We start from the raw sequence: 15,822 nt of genomic DNA, 5'->3' as shown, positions 1-15,822 counted from the left end.
TTAAATCCAATTAGCATTCAAGCGTATATAGCTTGGGATTGGAAAATATGCATAGAAATAATGGTAGGGTCAGAGTACTCACTTGCCTAATAATTGTGCGCAAAGGTATTTTCCTCTAGGCGCATCCAGTCTACGGGAAACTAGTATCTTCGAATTCTTTATCAGATCATTTGAAACGGTCAAATAAAGTATCAGCATCAGAATACTACACGGCATAGTTTTCGATGTCTGATATCTATGCGCCATTTTAATATTACGTACATTGCACTATTCAGGAAAAACTACACAAAGACACGATATAAGATTAGTGGTTGGAGTGTTTTTGTTTTCCTTTGTGTGGACGGCATACAAACCATCATTGTTGTTGTCCAAACTGTGGAACATGAGTCTGAGCTCTTTTTCGTGAGTGCTCAAATACTGGGTGAATTCCTGAAAGTCCAGCTGTCCATCATGATTGGTATCACTCATGTGCACTATCTGCAGGAACGAGAGGAATCAGTCAGGCAAGAGCGAGAAGTAAGGGTGAGGCAGGACAAAGAAGCTGTGGGAAAGGAGGAAGAAGCAGCACTGAAAGGCATAAGTGAGACAAGAATGGTGTTTTGTAAAGGACAAAGGGCTAAGCAAGTCATATTGAAATAGTTTGGCATCAACTGTTTGAAAATATCAGCATATTTACACTACCATTCAAAAGTTTGGGGTCACTTTGAAATGTCCTTCTTTTTGAAAGAAAAGCACTGTTCTTTTCAATGAAGATCACTTTAAGCTAATCAGAAATACACTCTATACATTGCTAATGTGGTAAATGACTATTCTAGCTGCAAATGTCTGGTTTTTGGTGCAATATCTCCATAGGTGTATAGAGGCCCATTTCCAGCAACTCTCACTCCAGTGTTCTAATGGTACAATGTGTTTGCTCATTGCCTCAGAAGGCTAATGGATGATTAGAAAACCCTTGTACAATCATGTTAGCACAGCTGAAAACAGTTGAGCTCTTTAGAGAAGCTATAAAACTGACCTTCCTTTGAGCAGATTGAGGCCAAGTTTACATTAGACCGTATCTGTCTCGTTTTCTTCGCGGATGCACTGTCCGTTTACATTAAAACGTCTGGAAACGCCGGGAAACAGGAATCCGCCAGGGTCCACGTATTCAATCCAGATCGTGTCTGGTCCGGTGCTGTGTAAACATTGAGAATACGCGGATACGCTGTGCTGAGCTCTAGCTGGCGTCGTCATTGGACAACGTCACTGTGACATCCACCTTCCTGATTCGCTGGCGTTGGTCATGTGACGCGACTGCTGAAAAACGGCGCGGACTTCCGCCTTGTATCACCTTTCATTAAAGAGTATAAAAGTATGAAAATACTGCAAATACTGATGCAAATACTGCCCATTGTGTAGTTATGATTGTCTTTAGGCTTGCCATCCTTCCACTTGCAAGTGGTAAGTGACGCGCATGCCCGATATGCGCTGGGATCACACACACAGCGGCTCAGTCCCAAATCACTGCTCGTGCGCTATACTCGCGCGCTCTGTGAGCTGCGCAGGGCCGGAGTGCGCACCCTCCAGAGGGCATTCGCTGTTCAGGGCAGAGTGATTTGGAGCGCAGGATGCCTGCGGAGCCGAGCGTATCCGTGTATTGGCGTTGCTATGAGCACGCGAATCGTGTATTGGCGTTGCTGTGTGCACACTAATCGTTTTAAAAACGTTAATCTGATGATCCGCTGATACGGTCTAATGTAAACCCCACCTGAGTTTCTGGAGCATCACATTTGTGGGGTCGATTAAATGCTCAAAATGGCCAGAAAAATGTCTTGACTATATTTTCTATTCATTTTACAACTTATGGTGGTAAATAAAAGTGTAACTTTTCATGGAAAACACAAAATTGTCTGGGTGACCCCAAACTTTTGAACGGTAGTGTATACTGGATACAGATCATTTCGTCCAACAGTTAAGACATTTCATCCAAAACCTTTTTCATACCCACGATCAATTATTTTATATTTCAGGCATTTGTTTATTCGAAAAAAGGAGGAATTCTCAATGGAATTTGACCGAAGCAAAACACATAGCGTTTACCTATGTTTAGCATAGGTTTAACCACCTGCCACTCGCCAAACAAGAGTTGTGAAATCTAAGGACTACTAGACTGACAAACAGTTTTTACCCCCAGACCATCAGGCTTTTGAACCACGGATTATAAATCACCATCTACCTCTATATTTCCATCAGGCTTTTGAACCACGGATTACATTTGCACAAGACATTGCACAGTATATCTACCTCTATGTTTGCCTCTCCTTTTTTTTTAAAAGACATTGCACAGTATATCCACCTCTATGTTTGCATATTGTTTGTTTGCCTCTCCTTTTTTTTTAATGTTATCTTCATTTTCACTCTACCTTTATATTTTGCATTCCATATGCACTTTGTATTTTATATTTCATATTTTATATATATATTTATTTTTATATTGGTAAGTGTAGTTTGGTCGGGCAGTTGCAAAATAAGAATTTCATTACCCAATAATAAACCGCTGTGTCTGTTATTGTGTATATGACAAATAAAAATCTTGAATCTAATGCCGAGTAAAGATCGCCCCAGACTCGCGTTTCTCGGTGACTGTGATCAAAACGATGGGTTCCTACCTAGTATTCATGTAAAATCCAAGAAATATTCGACAAAAACTCCTGTGTTGGGGCCGCCATTGCAAAATGAAAACAAAACCAGAAATGATGGGAATCAGCGAGTGTCAACTTCGGGTGCGTTCGGCTGGGGCCGCTTGTGGGGAGAGATCGTTTTTATTAGACCAAATTACATAGAAAATCTATACTCGCACTTGCCAGATATCCTTTTTTGGGGCCCCAACTATTATGTGGGTGTCAGTCCTGCGTGCTTTGACACGCGCACCTGAAGGATTCTCAGGCACGCTCCGGACTGCGAGCGCACCGGGCGGACTCTCGCACATGCTCTGTTAATGAGGCTCACCTGCACATGATCAAGAGGCATCAGCGTGCAAAATGTTTTATTTCCAAAATTTTATGTTTTGTTTATATCTTGATCTCGTCGCACATATTGTCACCACATATAAAATAATTGATGACGTGTACGAAAAAGGCTTTGGACGAAATGGTCATTGGACAAAGTGTCCTGATCCCTTTATATTTCATACTTAATTGGGATTCAGTTAGAATTTATATTGGCTTGAAAACTCCTTTCATTTGTACCTTTTAATATGTATTAAAATGGTGTCCTTGCACATTAACATAAATTCAAAAGAAATTTACCAGGAACCAGACTGAAACATACAACCATAGTAGCTGCTATAACACATAATTCATCCATTATTTAAAGGTAGACTGCCTTTCAGATTTTTCAAGTTTAGAACATAAGAAGAATTTTCCCCGACACCCAATTATTTTTTAGTGGACTGAAAGCTACTTAATTCGAATCACAAACTTCTAATTTTATTTATTTATTTTTAAAATAAAACAATTAATGAATTTAGAAGGGCGGCATGGTGGTGTAGTGGTTAGCACTGTCGCCTTACAGCAAGAAGGTCTGGGTTTGAGCCCAGCGGCCGCCGAGGGCCTTTCTGTGTGGAGTTTGCATGCTGTCTGCTTGGGTTTCCTCCAGGTGCTCCGTTTTCCCCCGCAGTCCAAAGACATGCAGGTTAAGTTAATGGAGCACTTGCATGTGACGTCACAGCCGATCCAGATTGTGACAGACGCCATCGTGTCGGTCAAACGCCATATTCCGCCTTCTGGTTCTGCTTTTACTTCTACCTTTTCTTCTGGAAAACCCTACTATATACAATTCTACTACAACGGCTGCGGCTACAAGCTCTCCCTACCTGTGCACGTTTTTTATGTTTTTTGTGTGTATTTTTGCGTGTTGTTCGTCTGTACCGGACTTCAATATCCACTACAACCGTATGGACTTACTGGACATTGGTTTCCAGCAGAAAATGATGGTTTGTAGCGATTTCCATCGCATGCACATTCCGGACGAGATAGCGAGACCAGCGGGGTCTCCGTGGATTGTTATCGGAAGCAAAGCGAAGGAGGCAGTGCCGGGAGCCGAAGCAAAAGCGAGGCTGCAGAGCCGGCCTGTTGACTAAGCTCAGAAAACAGCCACTCAAATCTCCACTGCCAAGCCTCTACCTCTCCAACGCCAGGTAAACAAGACGGACGATTTGGAATTACCTTATTCTATTCTATAATCGGCTGGTCAGTGCTATACTCAATACTTAAGTGACTTACCCATCCAATGAGTATTCTTGTTTACAAGATGCCACATCTGAATCGCTGACAAATCCTGAATTTCTGTAGAGAAAACTGTCCAGAGATTTATAAGCACGCAGTGCTTCACCACTGAACAGCGAGGGAAAGTTAATGAGGTAATTATACACGTCCGGGTATTCCGCTGGCAGTTCAAAATCCGGTCGTGAAAACTACGTCCGGTAAGCCATAAGGGTCACAAATCTGTAGATCGTTTATTTTAGACATTTATCTAGTTATCTGTTCATTAGAAAAATGAGCCGTGTAGTCCGTCGGTTGAAATTGATCCATTCTGTACACGAGTGCAGCAGTATTCAGCGGTGTTTTTGACCGACAAGATGGCGGTTGTGTACTTTCCGGTCACGTGACTGCAAGATCTCTATTGGTGGCTCTAAATTGACCGTAGGTGTGAATGGTTGTTTGTCTCTGTGTCAGCCCTGCGATGACCTGGCGACTTGTCCAGGGTGTACCCTGCCTCTTGCCCATAGTCAGCTGGGATAGGTTCCAGCTTGTCTGCTCCCCTGTAGGACAGGATAAGTGGCTACAGATAATGGATGGATAGATAATGAATTTAGAGCCACGTGGCCCTAAATTCTCCACCATTTTTCCTTGCCTCACTATGACCTAATTCAAGAGACTACATCATCATTAATCACATGGTGGGCTTTCCCCGTTAGCGCAAGACATTGCGGGATACAAATTTGAAATGGGAGAGAAAACTGGAGGACGTGAGTGTGCAAATGAAACGTGAAAGACCGACTACAGTAACGGAAAGCGAGAAGAAAAGACGTTATGTTGCAAAGGAAAGGAAACGCAGGACCAAACTAATAAATATCGGCGGTCAGCGAGCACCTCGGTGTGATCAGCTGTTTGTTTCGCGACAGAATGATGTAACTAGGTAAACCTGCGCATGCGCACACGAACTTCCTCTGTCTGCTTGACTGCACAAAGCAAGTGATTTCATGCACATTATTTGCTCGGGAATCCGCTCAAATTAAACAACTTCTCAGTCACAGAATGGCCTGTTTTTTTTTTTAAAGATATTACAGAAATAAACATATATCGCAATGACCAAATTTCAGAGTGAACTAAATTTCACCGATTTTATGAAATTAAAAGGCCGTATTGCTTTCAGGAAACAAACTGTTTCATAGGTATCAAAATATATTTAATTTCAACAGCCGTCATAATATTTTGTCATATCGATTTTACGTATGAAAGTGCATAAAAGAGGAAAAGTGAATAAAAGAAGTGGTACACTATGAACTATAACAGTTTTCTATTTGAATGTGCTGAAGCCTGGCAGCAGTAACCCAAGCACACTCTGGACAAGTGTTAATCTCTCCTTTTGCATTACAGGACATGATTAACACAGTCACAACCTGACAGCATGGCCTCAGTGCTGACGCACACACACACACACACACACACACACACACACACACACACACACACACACACACACACACCCCACCCATTTCCATCAGAGACAAACTGTCTCCACATGGTGTCCTGCAATGAACTGCCATCCTAGCTGGAATGAAGTCTCCCACCCTGTACTCCATGTTATTATCAGTTATCCTTATCTTCAAGCATTTCAGGGAATAAGAAGGTCAGGGAGTCTTAGTCAACCACATATATTCTAAAGCTGCCATATACTGTATGGTTATGGTCTCGATGGTGTTCCCAGAGACAGCTTGAGAGGTTTATACACTCCAAGCTGACAATTATTTCCCAATATTGTAATTTGTTGAAATTTATCTCACTCAACTTAGGAAATTCTCTTCCTTCTGTGTACTGTGCTTTGTCTTTTTGTGTATGTCAAAATGGGTGGAAGTAGTCAGTCTAAGGGAATCTAAGATTCCAAATCAATTCATGTACGACAACAGTTTGGGCTATTTTGTGCAACCTTTTGTTGATAATTTGGCTGGACGGATGGAGGGTCAACTTATCCTAGGCACTTTGATGACAGCACGAGTTTGACAGTACGTAAATGATAAACTACCCTGGTCATGCTCATAAGAAAAAGGTTGAGAACGCGGACAGAGAAGAGAGCAACTCAAAGTTTAAAGTTGACTATACAGTTAATGGCGGCACGGCGGTGTAGTGGTTAGCACTGTCGCCTCACAGCAAGAAGGTCCTGGGTTCTCCCCGTGTCTGCGTGGGTTTCCTCCGGGTGCTCCGGTTTCCCCCAAAGACATGCAGGTTAGGTTAATTAGTGGCTCTAAAATTGACCGTAGATGTGAGTGTGAATGGTTGTTTGTCTTTGTGTCCGCTCTGCGATGATCTGGCAGCTTGTCCAAGGTGTACTCCACCTCTTGCCCATAGTCAGCTGGGATAGGCTCCAGCTCGCCTGTAAACCTGTAGAACAGGATAAGCGGCTACAGATAATGGATGGATGGATATACAGTTGATCTTTGCAGTGTATTTTTTCAGTGTCCCCATGAACATTGAGACTCAACCCATATTTGCCTTTACTTTTAAACAGCAACAATACACATGGATCTGCCTACATTGTAGGTGTTTTTGTTGATTTACATAAAGCGTTTGACACAATTAATCATTCCTTACTTCTGCAGAAATTGGAGTGTTATGGCATAAGAGGTGTTACACTAAATTAGATAAGAAGTTATTTAAATAATAGCTTTCAGTATGTAAAAATTAATAATACTGTGTCACATCTTAGAAAAGTAACTTGTGGTGTTCCACAAGGTTCGGTATTGGGACCTAAGTTATTTATACTTTATTTGAATGATATTTGTACAGTATTTAATAAGTTGAAATTTATTGCATTTGCGGATGATACAAATTTATTTTGTTTAGGACCAGATATTAAAGAATTGTTGACAACAGTAGAAAAGGAGTTGATCAGGTTAAAAGAATGGTTTGATATCAATAAGTTAGCATTAAATGAAAATAAAACACAATTTATGGTGTTTGGTGGGGTTTGGGCAAATTGTGAAATTCAATTAATCCTAAATGGAGTTGAAATTGAAAGAGTATATGAAACTAAATTCTTGGGAGTAATTTTAGATCATAAATTCAGTTGGAAGCCACATATAGAATATATAAAACAGAAATTATCTAAAACTATTGGTATTATTTACAAAACAAGCGATTTTTTGAACAAGAAATGTCTGCGTATATTGTATTTCTCACTTATAATGCCATATATATCATATTGTGTTGAGGTTTGGGGAAATACATATAGAACATATATACTGTAGACCCTATAATTAAACTCCAGAAAAGAGTTATCAGAATAATAAATAAAGCTTCCTATCGTGAAACCACTAATAAACTATTTATAGAGTCTTGTACCTTAAAATTCTTAGATACTGTATACTTAAAAACATTAGAAATGCTATTTAGAGTAAAGAATAAAAGTCTTCCCACCTGTATTCAAAAAATTTTTAAATTAAGAGAAAATTAAAGAGGGTTGGGTGTCTTTGAAAGAGGTAATGTGAGAACTAATGTTAAATACAGATGTGTTTCATTTCTGGGAGTTATACTGTGGAATGGACTGAGCGATGATTTGAAATTGTGTAGATCGCTGTTGAGTTTTGAAAAAACATCTCACCTCATTATCTCTAGCTGCTTTATCCTGTTCTACAGGGTCGCAGGCAAGCTGGAGCCTATCCCAGCTGACTACGGGCGAAAGGCGGGGTACACCCTGGACAAGTCGCCAGGTCATCACAGGGCTGACACATAGACACAGACAACCATTCACACTTGAAAAAACATTGAAAGGTAAAATAATTAAGGATTACAATGTAAAATGATTGACATGTGAAATGATTAAGAAGAATAATTGAGTAATTTTTGTTATTTTTTTCCCCTTGTATTACTGATATTCTGGGTTATTTTATGGATTGTACAGGATCGGCAAAAATAAGCCTTGGCTTCAGCCTATTCCTTTTTCGGTTACAGAGTTTGTTAAAAAAATTTTGTGAGAAAATGTTTAGTGCAGGTGGCATGGTGGTGTAGTGGTTAGCGCTGTCGCCTCACAGCAAGAAGGTCCTGGGTTCGAGCCCTGGGGCCGGCGAGGGCCTTTCTGTGTGGAGTTTGCATGGTGTCCGCGTGGGTTTCCTCCGGGTGCTCCGGTTTCCCCCACAGTCCAAAGACATGCAGGTTAGGTTAACTGGTGACTCTAAATTGACCGTAGGTGTGAATGTGAGTGTGAATGGTTGTCTGTGTCTATGTGTCAGCCCTGTGATGACCTGGCGACTTGTCCAGGGTGTACCCCGCCTTTCGCCCGTAGTCAGCTGGGATAGGCTCCAGCTTGCCTGCGACCCTGTAGAAGGATAAAGCGGCTAGAGATAATGAGATGAGATGAGCTGTTTAGTGCAAGCATGTATCATAATTCTTTGTCAGCTGAGTGCACAAAATTTAAGTTTTGTACTGTAGATTGTAACCGAAATAAACCATTCATTCATACCTCGAGGGTTCATTGACCCCCCCTGCAGTTTTCTCTGTTGTTGTTGTTCATGACTCACTAACCTCTCTGACCCTTCCTGATGGAGGCACATTGCTCCAATATGCGGAGGACATTCTACTCTCAGTTGAAGACGAGTCCAAGTGTGAACAAGGCTCTTCTTGTGCACCTGGCTAGATGTGGATTTAAAGCCTTACGGTCCAAACTGCAGTTCTGTCAGCCCTTGGTGCGATACGTAGGCTTTGACATGTCTCAAGGTGAGTGTCGTCTCTCATCCGATAGACTCTCTGTGATACTCAAGGTGGCTCCCCCTTCAAATAAGACTGCCATGCTGTCTTTTCCAGACTGTTCTCATCATGACAATATTTTGAGAAACTCTTGCCTCAAAGAGCAGCCCAGTGACATTGTATTGTCCTCTGAAATGATGCACTCCTTCTCATCTCATCTCATCATCTCTAGCCGCTTTATCCTGTTCTACAGGGTCGCAGGCAAGCTGGAGCCTATCCCAGCTGACTACGGGCGAAAGGCGGGGTACACCCTGGACAAGTCGCCAGGTCATCACAGGGCTGACACATAGACACAGACAACCATTCACACCTACGGTCAATTTAGAGTCACCAGTTAACCTAACCTGCATGTCTTTGGACTGTGGGGGAAACTGGAGCACCCGGAGGAAACCCACGCGGACACGGGGAGAACATGCAAACTCCGCACAGAAAGGCCCTCGCCGGCCACAGGGCTCGAACCCGGACCTTCTTGCTGTGAGGCGACAGCGCTAACCACTACACCACCGTGCACTCCTCCTGTTATCTGAAAAAAAATTTCACATCAGCTGGGCATGCCTGACTACAATCTGCCATTCCACCTGTATGTCTCAGAGGACAGAGTGACCCCAGTGGTGGTCATGGTCCAAGAGCATGACAGAAGTAATCATCCTGTAGTTTAGACACTGGACCCTGTGGTCCAAGATATGCCCATGTGTTTGCGTGTTGTTGCAGCCTCTGCTGTCATGGTGACTGATGCTAAAAAACTAATACTGTCTCACCCTCTGATTTTACATGCATCACATCAGGTACACTCAATTTTAAACAATATTCAGACACAACACATGACCACTTAGTGGTGTTCTGGTGGTGTTACGAGTCTATTCTGTGTGCTATGCAAAACTTGTTTATCAAGCCTGTTACGTCAGCTGGTACCCCAGCTCTTTTGTTACACTGCCTGTTGTTGTCCTGCACGTCCAGCCCAGATCCAGCATGGTTGGAACATCTCTGTCTAGATGAAATTACTGCCACCTCATCACGGAGGTCTGATATGACTCAGATTCTCTTTGAGCATGGTGTGCACGTGTTTCTTAATGGCTCTTGTTCAAAACCTAATGATTTACTTTCTCTGTGTGGCTATTCTATTTGTTCTACAGATTCCCATTATGCCTTTGGGGTAGCTCATAATTTTGGGAAAATTTGACACTCACGTGGCTTTAAGGCCACTGATGGTAAGCCTATATCATACATCTCTCTTGTCGCATCTCTTCTGAATGCATGTTCCCTGCCCAAAACGATTATCCAGTGTCAAAAACAAAGGTAATGACTCTAGTGACTCAACTAAGGCCAGTGGGAACCACTTGACAGACCAAGTCGCTACGGTAAGTGGGCAGCCAAAGAGGGAAAACCTTACCCATCCATTTTAGCATATCACTACAGTGACGTGGCCGCTTTGACGGCTTCAGCCATCAAAGTTTCTAGGGAACATTACAGTAGTGGTTTCCCGTTGCCTTCTACTGGATTATTTATAGACGTTTTCTCTTCTCAACCATTCACTCACACACACACACACACACACACACACACACACACACACACACACACACACACACACACACACCTATGGACAATTTAGAGCCACCAATTAGCCTAACCTGCATGTCTTTGGACTGTGGGGGAAACCAGAGCACCCGGCGGAAACCCACACAGACATGGGGAGAACATGCAAATGCCACACAGAAAGACCCCCGTTGGCCGCTGGGCTCGGACCCAGAACCTTCTTGCTGTGAGGCGACAGTGCTAACCACTACACCATCGTGCTGCCCAACCTTACCCATATGTTTCTGAATCACCCATTTATTCAATGTTTTCTTGTTTTTCTTTGTCTCCTGACATAACTAGACATAACTTTTCGACAGACTAAGGCTACTGACATACTGTAACCTTCTACCGTCCATCCTTTGTGAAATTTGAATAACTCCCAATTCGAGATCCAAATCGTCTCCTTTTGAGGTAATAATAGGCTGACCATTCCCAACCCCTTGGACCAAAAGTAACCCTGATGTTTTTAGCTGTTCTTGAAGCCTGCCTCCCATTTCCTCATTGTCCCAACTCAAAAAGCTGTTACACATGGCACCCCTGTCTCTAATTTGTAAATGCTTATTTTTTCTCTTTTTCAATGAGTGAGCCCAATGTTTGTGTGGGTGCGTGCATGCGAGTGAGTGAGTGAGTGAGAGAATAACAGCATTGCTGAGCTGAATTGAACTGAACCAAACCGAGCCGCTGGAAAGCAGCCTATTTTCTGTGTGCATGGCAGCAGAGCTAAACTGGACTGAACTGAGCCACTTGAAAGGTGCCAAATTGTTCAAAAAAATTTTTTTAATCCAGGGCGGCACTGTGGTGTAGTGTTTAGTACTGTCGCCACACAGCAAGAAGGTTCTGGGTTTGAGCCCCGTGGCCGGCGAGGGCCTTTCTGTGTGGAGTCTGCATGTTCTCCCCGTGTCCGCGTGAGTTTCCTCCGGGTGCTCCGGTTTCCCCCACAGTCCAAAGACATGCAGGTTAGGCTAATTGGTGGCTCTAAATTAACCGTAGGTGTGAATGTGAATGGTTGTTTGTCTCTATGTGTCAGTCCTGCAATGATTTGGCGACTTGTCCAGGGTGTACCCCGCCTCTCGCCCATAGTCAGCTGGGATAGGCTCCAGCTCGCCTGCGACCCTGTAGGACAGGATAAGCGGCTACAGATAATGGATGGATGGATGTTTGAATCCACTTTGTACTTTAGGTATGTAGTGTTGCATAAACATTTATCACATCACATCTCTAGCCGCTTTATCCTTCTACAGGGTCGCAGGCAAGCTGGAGCCTATCCCAGCTGACTACGGGCGAAAGGCGGGGTACACCCTGGACAAGTCGCCAGGTCATCACAGGGCTGACACATAGACACAGACAACCATTCACACTCACATTCACACCTACGGTCAATTTAGAGTCACCAGTTAACCTAACCTGCATGTCTTTGGACTGTGGGGGAAACCGGAGCACCCGGAGGAAACCCACGCGGACACGGGGAGAACATGCAAACTCCGCACAGAAAGGCCCTCGCCGGCCCCGGGGCTCGAACCCAGGACCTTCTTGCTGTGAGGCGACAGTGCTAACCACTACACCACCGTGCCGCCCATAAACATTTATTGAAAATAAAAATCAACGTGTTCATACTGGTCCTTTTTGGAGACGAGCATCACTCATAATTCTGACACAGTTTGCATAAATTCTGCTCAAAATTCGGATGTTGTTCAACCTTGAGAAGAAGAATCACTCCAGGGCCTGATACTGTACTTTACTGAGAATGAGACTCATTCAACATTCTGATCCTGGGAAAAATGTGCAGGTGTAAAAGGATATTGAAATGTAATCTGTTGCCACACATATTATAGTTTGTGTCTCAGACAAGAAGACAATCATTGAGCATGAGTGGCCTGTTCAAGTGGTGCAGAGTGTTTTCACCAATGTTATTTGAACCACTTAAACTTCTCTTCTGTGTTTAGCAACTCCACCAATTTGCAGCACCATGTTCTTCAGATTCATGTAGCCTGAACTGTGCCCATGATAACTGGGCCTATTGCATCTCTTTGGCCAGTGTTATACTTTCGACATCCACAAGTACACGAGAGTCCGCTAGGATCTGCCTGACGTAAATTTTGTCATCAGAGGATGTAAGGGAGGAGCCTCCAATTTTTTGTGACCACCACTATGCTACAAGGGCACCAGTGCATAGCTGGTCTGTCACTATCTGCATCTCATCTTTAAAACAGTATAAAGACAATCAAACGTGCAATAATTTGTGCAGGAAAATCTTATGTCCTTAAGCGCGAGGAACAAATATATCACTGTATTCGACTTACACTTGATAGTGTAGCTTATATTTGGACATCAGCATGTCAGCTCACTGATGTTCAGACTGTATATAGCACAGATTTACGGTATGCACAAGGCCTCATCAGCATGTACCACCAGCAATTGGTCTCTCTAAAAAGACATTAATCTCAAGCCTAGTGCTTCTGCATCTGCCATTGCAACCAGTATATCTGTTCTTTTTAATCAGGTCACAACTCCATTACACGCTCAAATTGATAAGAGAATTATTATTGACAAATCATCCCAGAATGAACTGTTCTATTAATGCTATATTACTTTAAAAGGAGAAAGCATCGACATATATCTCAGATAATTATGTAAATGTTATTTAAAGTGTATGTAATGCTTTAAAATGAATATATATCATTAGTAACGACCAAAATGAATTCATAAAACAGGGGAGGAAATCCATCCATCCATTATCTGTAGCTACTTATCCTGTTCTACAGGGTCACAGGCAAGCTGGAGCCTATCCCAGCTGACTACGGGCGAGAGGCGGGGTACACCCTGGACAAGTTGCCAGGTTATCGCAGGGCCAGGGGGGAAAATAATATTAATTATTTGTTATTTTATTATCAAGCACAAAACTGTTGATAAATCGCGGCTTCTGGATCCCGGAAAAAGCAGCCTTTCCCCAGGGGCTAATCTCGCATGACGTCATGCGTGGAACCCCGGTTATCTGGGTCATTTCCGTTCATCTGACTCCGTGCTTGTTTACTCGCTGAAATCGGAGACTGTTGTTGGAATCTTACAAAAATAATGATGTGAAAGTGCTGCGTTGTGTTTGGATGTTCAAATCCATATACAACAGGACATTCAGTGCACGAATTTCCGAGAAATGACACTAATCTAAAGCGACAGTGGGTGAGGTTTGTGCAAACGAAGTGGGCGGATTTCGTGTCGCCTACTAATAATAAATCCGATTCATCAAGTGTTCATCACCACCACAACGACCACATGGGAATTAATGGAGCAAAAAAGAAACCCATTTATTTAATAAATGACATTTGATCTGACATTTGGACAGTTCATCAATTCCCCTATTATCTCTCTCACACACACTCTGCATCAGACGCAGGATTATGAGCAACATTTGCACGCTCGCAACATCCGATCTTATCATACCTGATGCACTTTAACAGGAAGAAAAATGCGTGCACGCAATCATTATTAACTGAAACGTGCTAAATGCTCTCAGATTGCAATATCGCAAGACTTGATTTGTTTTTAGTTTTGTTCAGGAAAACATGATGAAAGCTAACCACCGCATTCTGCACATCTATCTATCTATCTATCTTGCATGCTACAGAGGAAGACTGTCGTGAACTGAATGAACTGGCATCGGTTTCTCGTCTTGGGGGCTCGAAAAGATAACCATTTACTCCAGAATATCCTTGATAATCATCTGCTCCTTCATCCGACATATAAGAATCCCAATCACTATCAGAATTCTCTCCAAAACATGATTCCATATCAAGACTGGTCTAACCACTGCTGCGCACGGGAACGAAATTAATACCTGTGTTGTTACACGTGACGTCACACACCCCTTCGGGATCTTCCGGCTGAGTCTCGGCAGATTCCGTGAAAATGATGGATTTTCCATTAATTTATAGCCTTTTGGATCAGCTATGGTTCGAAAACACATGGTCAATCAACATCATGATTGTTGCTTTGTACAAGGAAAAAAAGTGGGGTTTAGAGGCATTACATACACTTTAAATCTGATTGTACGTACGTGTGTGTGTGGCTTGTAATAGATGTTCCTGATATGGTGCAATACCATGAGCTGGCCTAGTGGTTAGCGTGTCCGCCTCTCAATCGGGAGATCGTGAGTTCTACTCACGGTTGGGTCATACCAAAGACCATCATAAAAATGGTACCTACTGCTGTCTGGCAAAGCACACTGCAATACAGATATGAGTGGGGAGTCAAACTCTCATGTTTATCAGAGAATTAGCCCCCCACTATAACCCTAGCTATGTAATAGGCGAGAGGCCGAGGGCTACGGAAATGGGGATCGGTGCCGCCTTATGCGCCAGATCATGGGGTGTGGCCTAAACCAGAGGGGTTTATTTCAACCCTTTAAATTTAACCTTTAAGAGTCTGTGATGGCACTTCAATGTTTTTATGGGCGGCAAGGTGGTGTAGTGGTTAACGCTGTTGCCTCACAGCAAGAAGGTTCTGGGTTCAAGCCCAGCTACCGGCAGGGGCCTTTCTGTGCGGAGTTTGCATGTTCTCCCCGTGTCTGCATGGGTTTCCTCCGGGTGCTCCGGTTTCCCCCACAGTTCAAAGACCTGCAGTTAGGTTAACATGGGGCGGCCTTGGGCTGAAGTGCCCTTGAGCAAGGTACCTAACCCCTGACTGCTCCCCGGGCGCTGTAGTATGGCTGCCCACTGCTCTGGCTGTGTGCGCACATGTGTTCACTGCTTCAGATGGGTTAAATGCAGAGGATGAATCTCACTGTGTATGTGACAAATAAAGGTTTCTTCTTCTTCTTCACATGGTGTGGGAAGGACTTTGATCGATTTGATATAGTGTAACAATTATGTTTTTGTGCAAGGTATCATCAACCATCACTACTGAGCCAGCTAGTCTCTCGAACATAAACAGAGGGCTTCTGCATATGCCATTGCAGCCAGTATGCATGTTCTTTTACCAGGTCACAACTTCAGTGTACTCTTAAAGATACATAAGTACATACAAGGAAGCTGTACTACGTTCCCCTGAGCTCTGCACTTCATTGCACTGTTGCATTTCAGCTCTTACATGCGGCCCAGGCTCTCTACCAGATTCTCTAATCTGTGTTCCAGTACATGTCCAGTGCAAGTCACTCGTTCTTCCTTTTCCACTGATGAACCAAGGCTTCTGTCCATTTCTGTTACTGTCACAATAGTACTACAAAGGAGCTTACCTTCTTCTACCTAAT

General features: G+C 43.1%; 1 protein-coding gene across 4 annotated transcripts in view; it reads right to left on the bottom strand.

Moving 5' to 3' along the window:
- The window catches only part of slc25a23b (solute carrier family 25 member 23b), a 98,262-nt gene that overhangs the window by 22,185 nt on the left and 60,255 nt on the right, over positions 1-15,822 (bottom strand). For 2 of the 4 annotated variants that reach the window (XM_060901333.1, XM_060901331.1), the window contains exon 2: positions 354-477. In XM_060901333.1, the coding sequence (XP_060757316.1) occupies positions 354-477 (124 nt within the window). Of the gene's footprint in view, positions 1-353; positions 478-6,408; positions 6,464-15,727; positions 15,737-15,822 lie in introns of those variants that run through there. The other 2 variants (XM_060901332.1, XM_060901334.1) reach the window with 2 other exon arrangements.

The sequence above is a fragment of the Neoarius graeffei genome, chromosome 20 (assembly GCF_027579695.1).
Source record: "Neoarius graeffei isolate fNeoGra1 chromosome 20, fNeoGra1.pri, whole genome shotgun sequence".
Lineage (NCBI taxonomy): Eukaryota > Metazoa > Chordata > Actinopteri > Siluriformes > Ariidae > Neoarius > Neoarius graeffei.
Note: the sequence above shows the minus strand (reverse complement) of the source record. Positions and strands in the feature narration are given on the sequence as shown.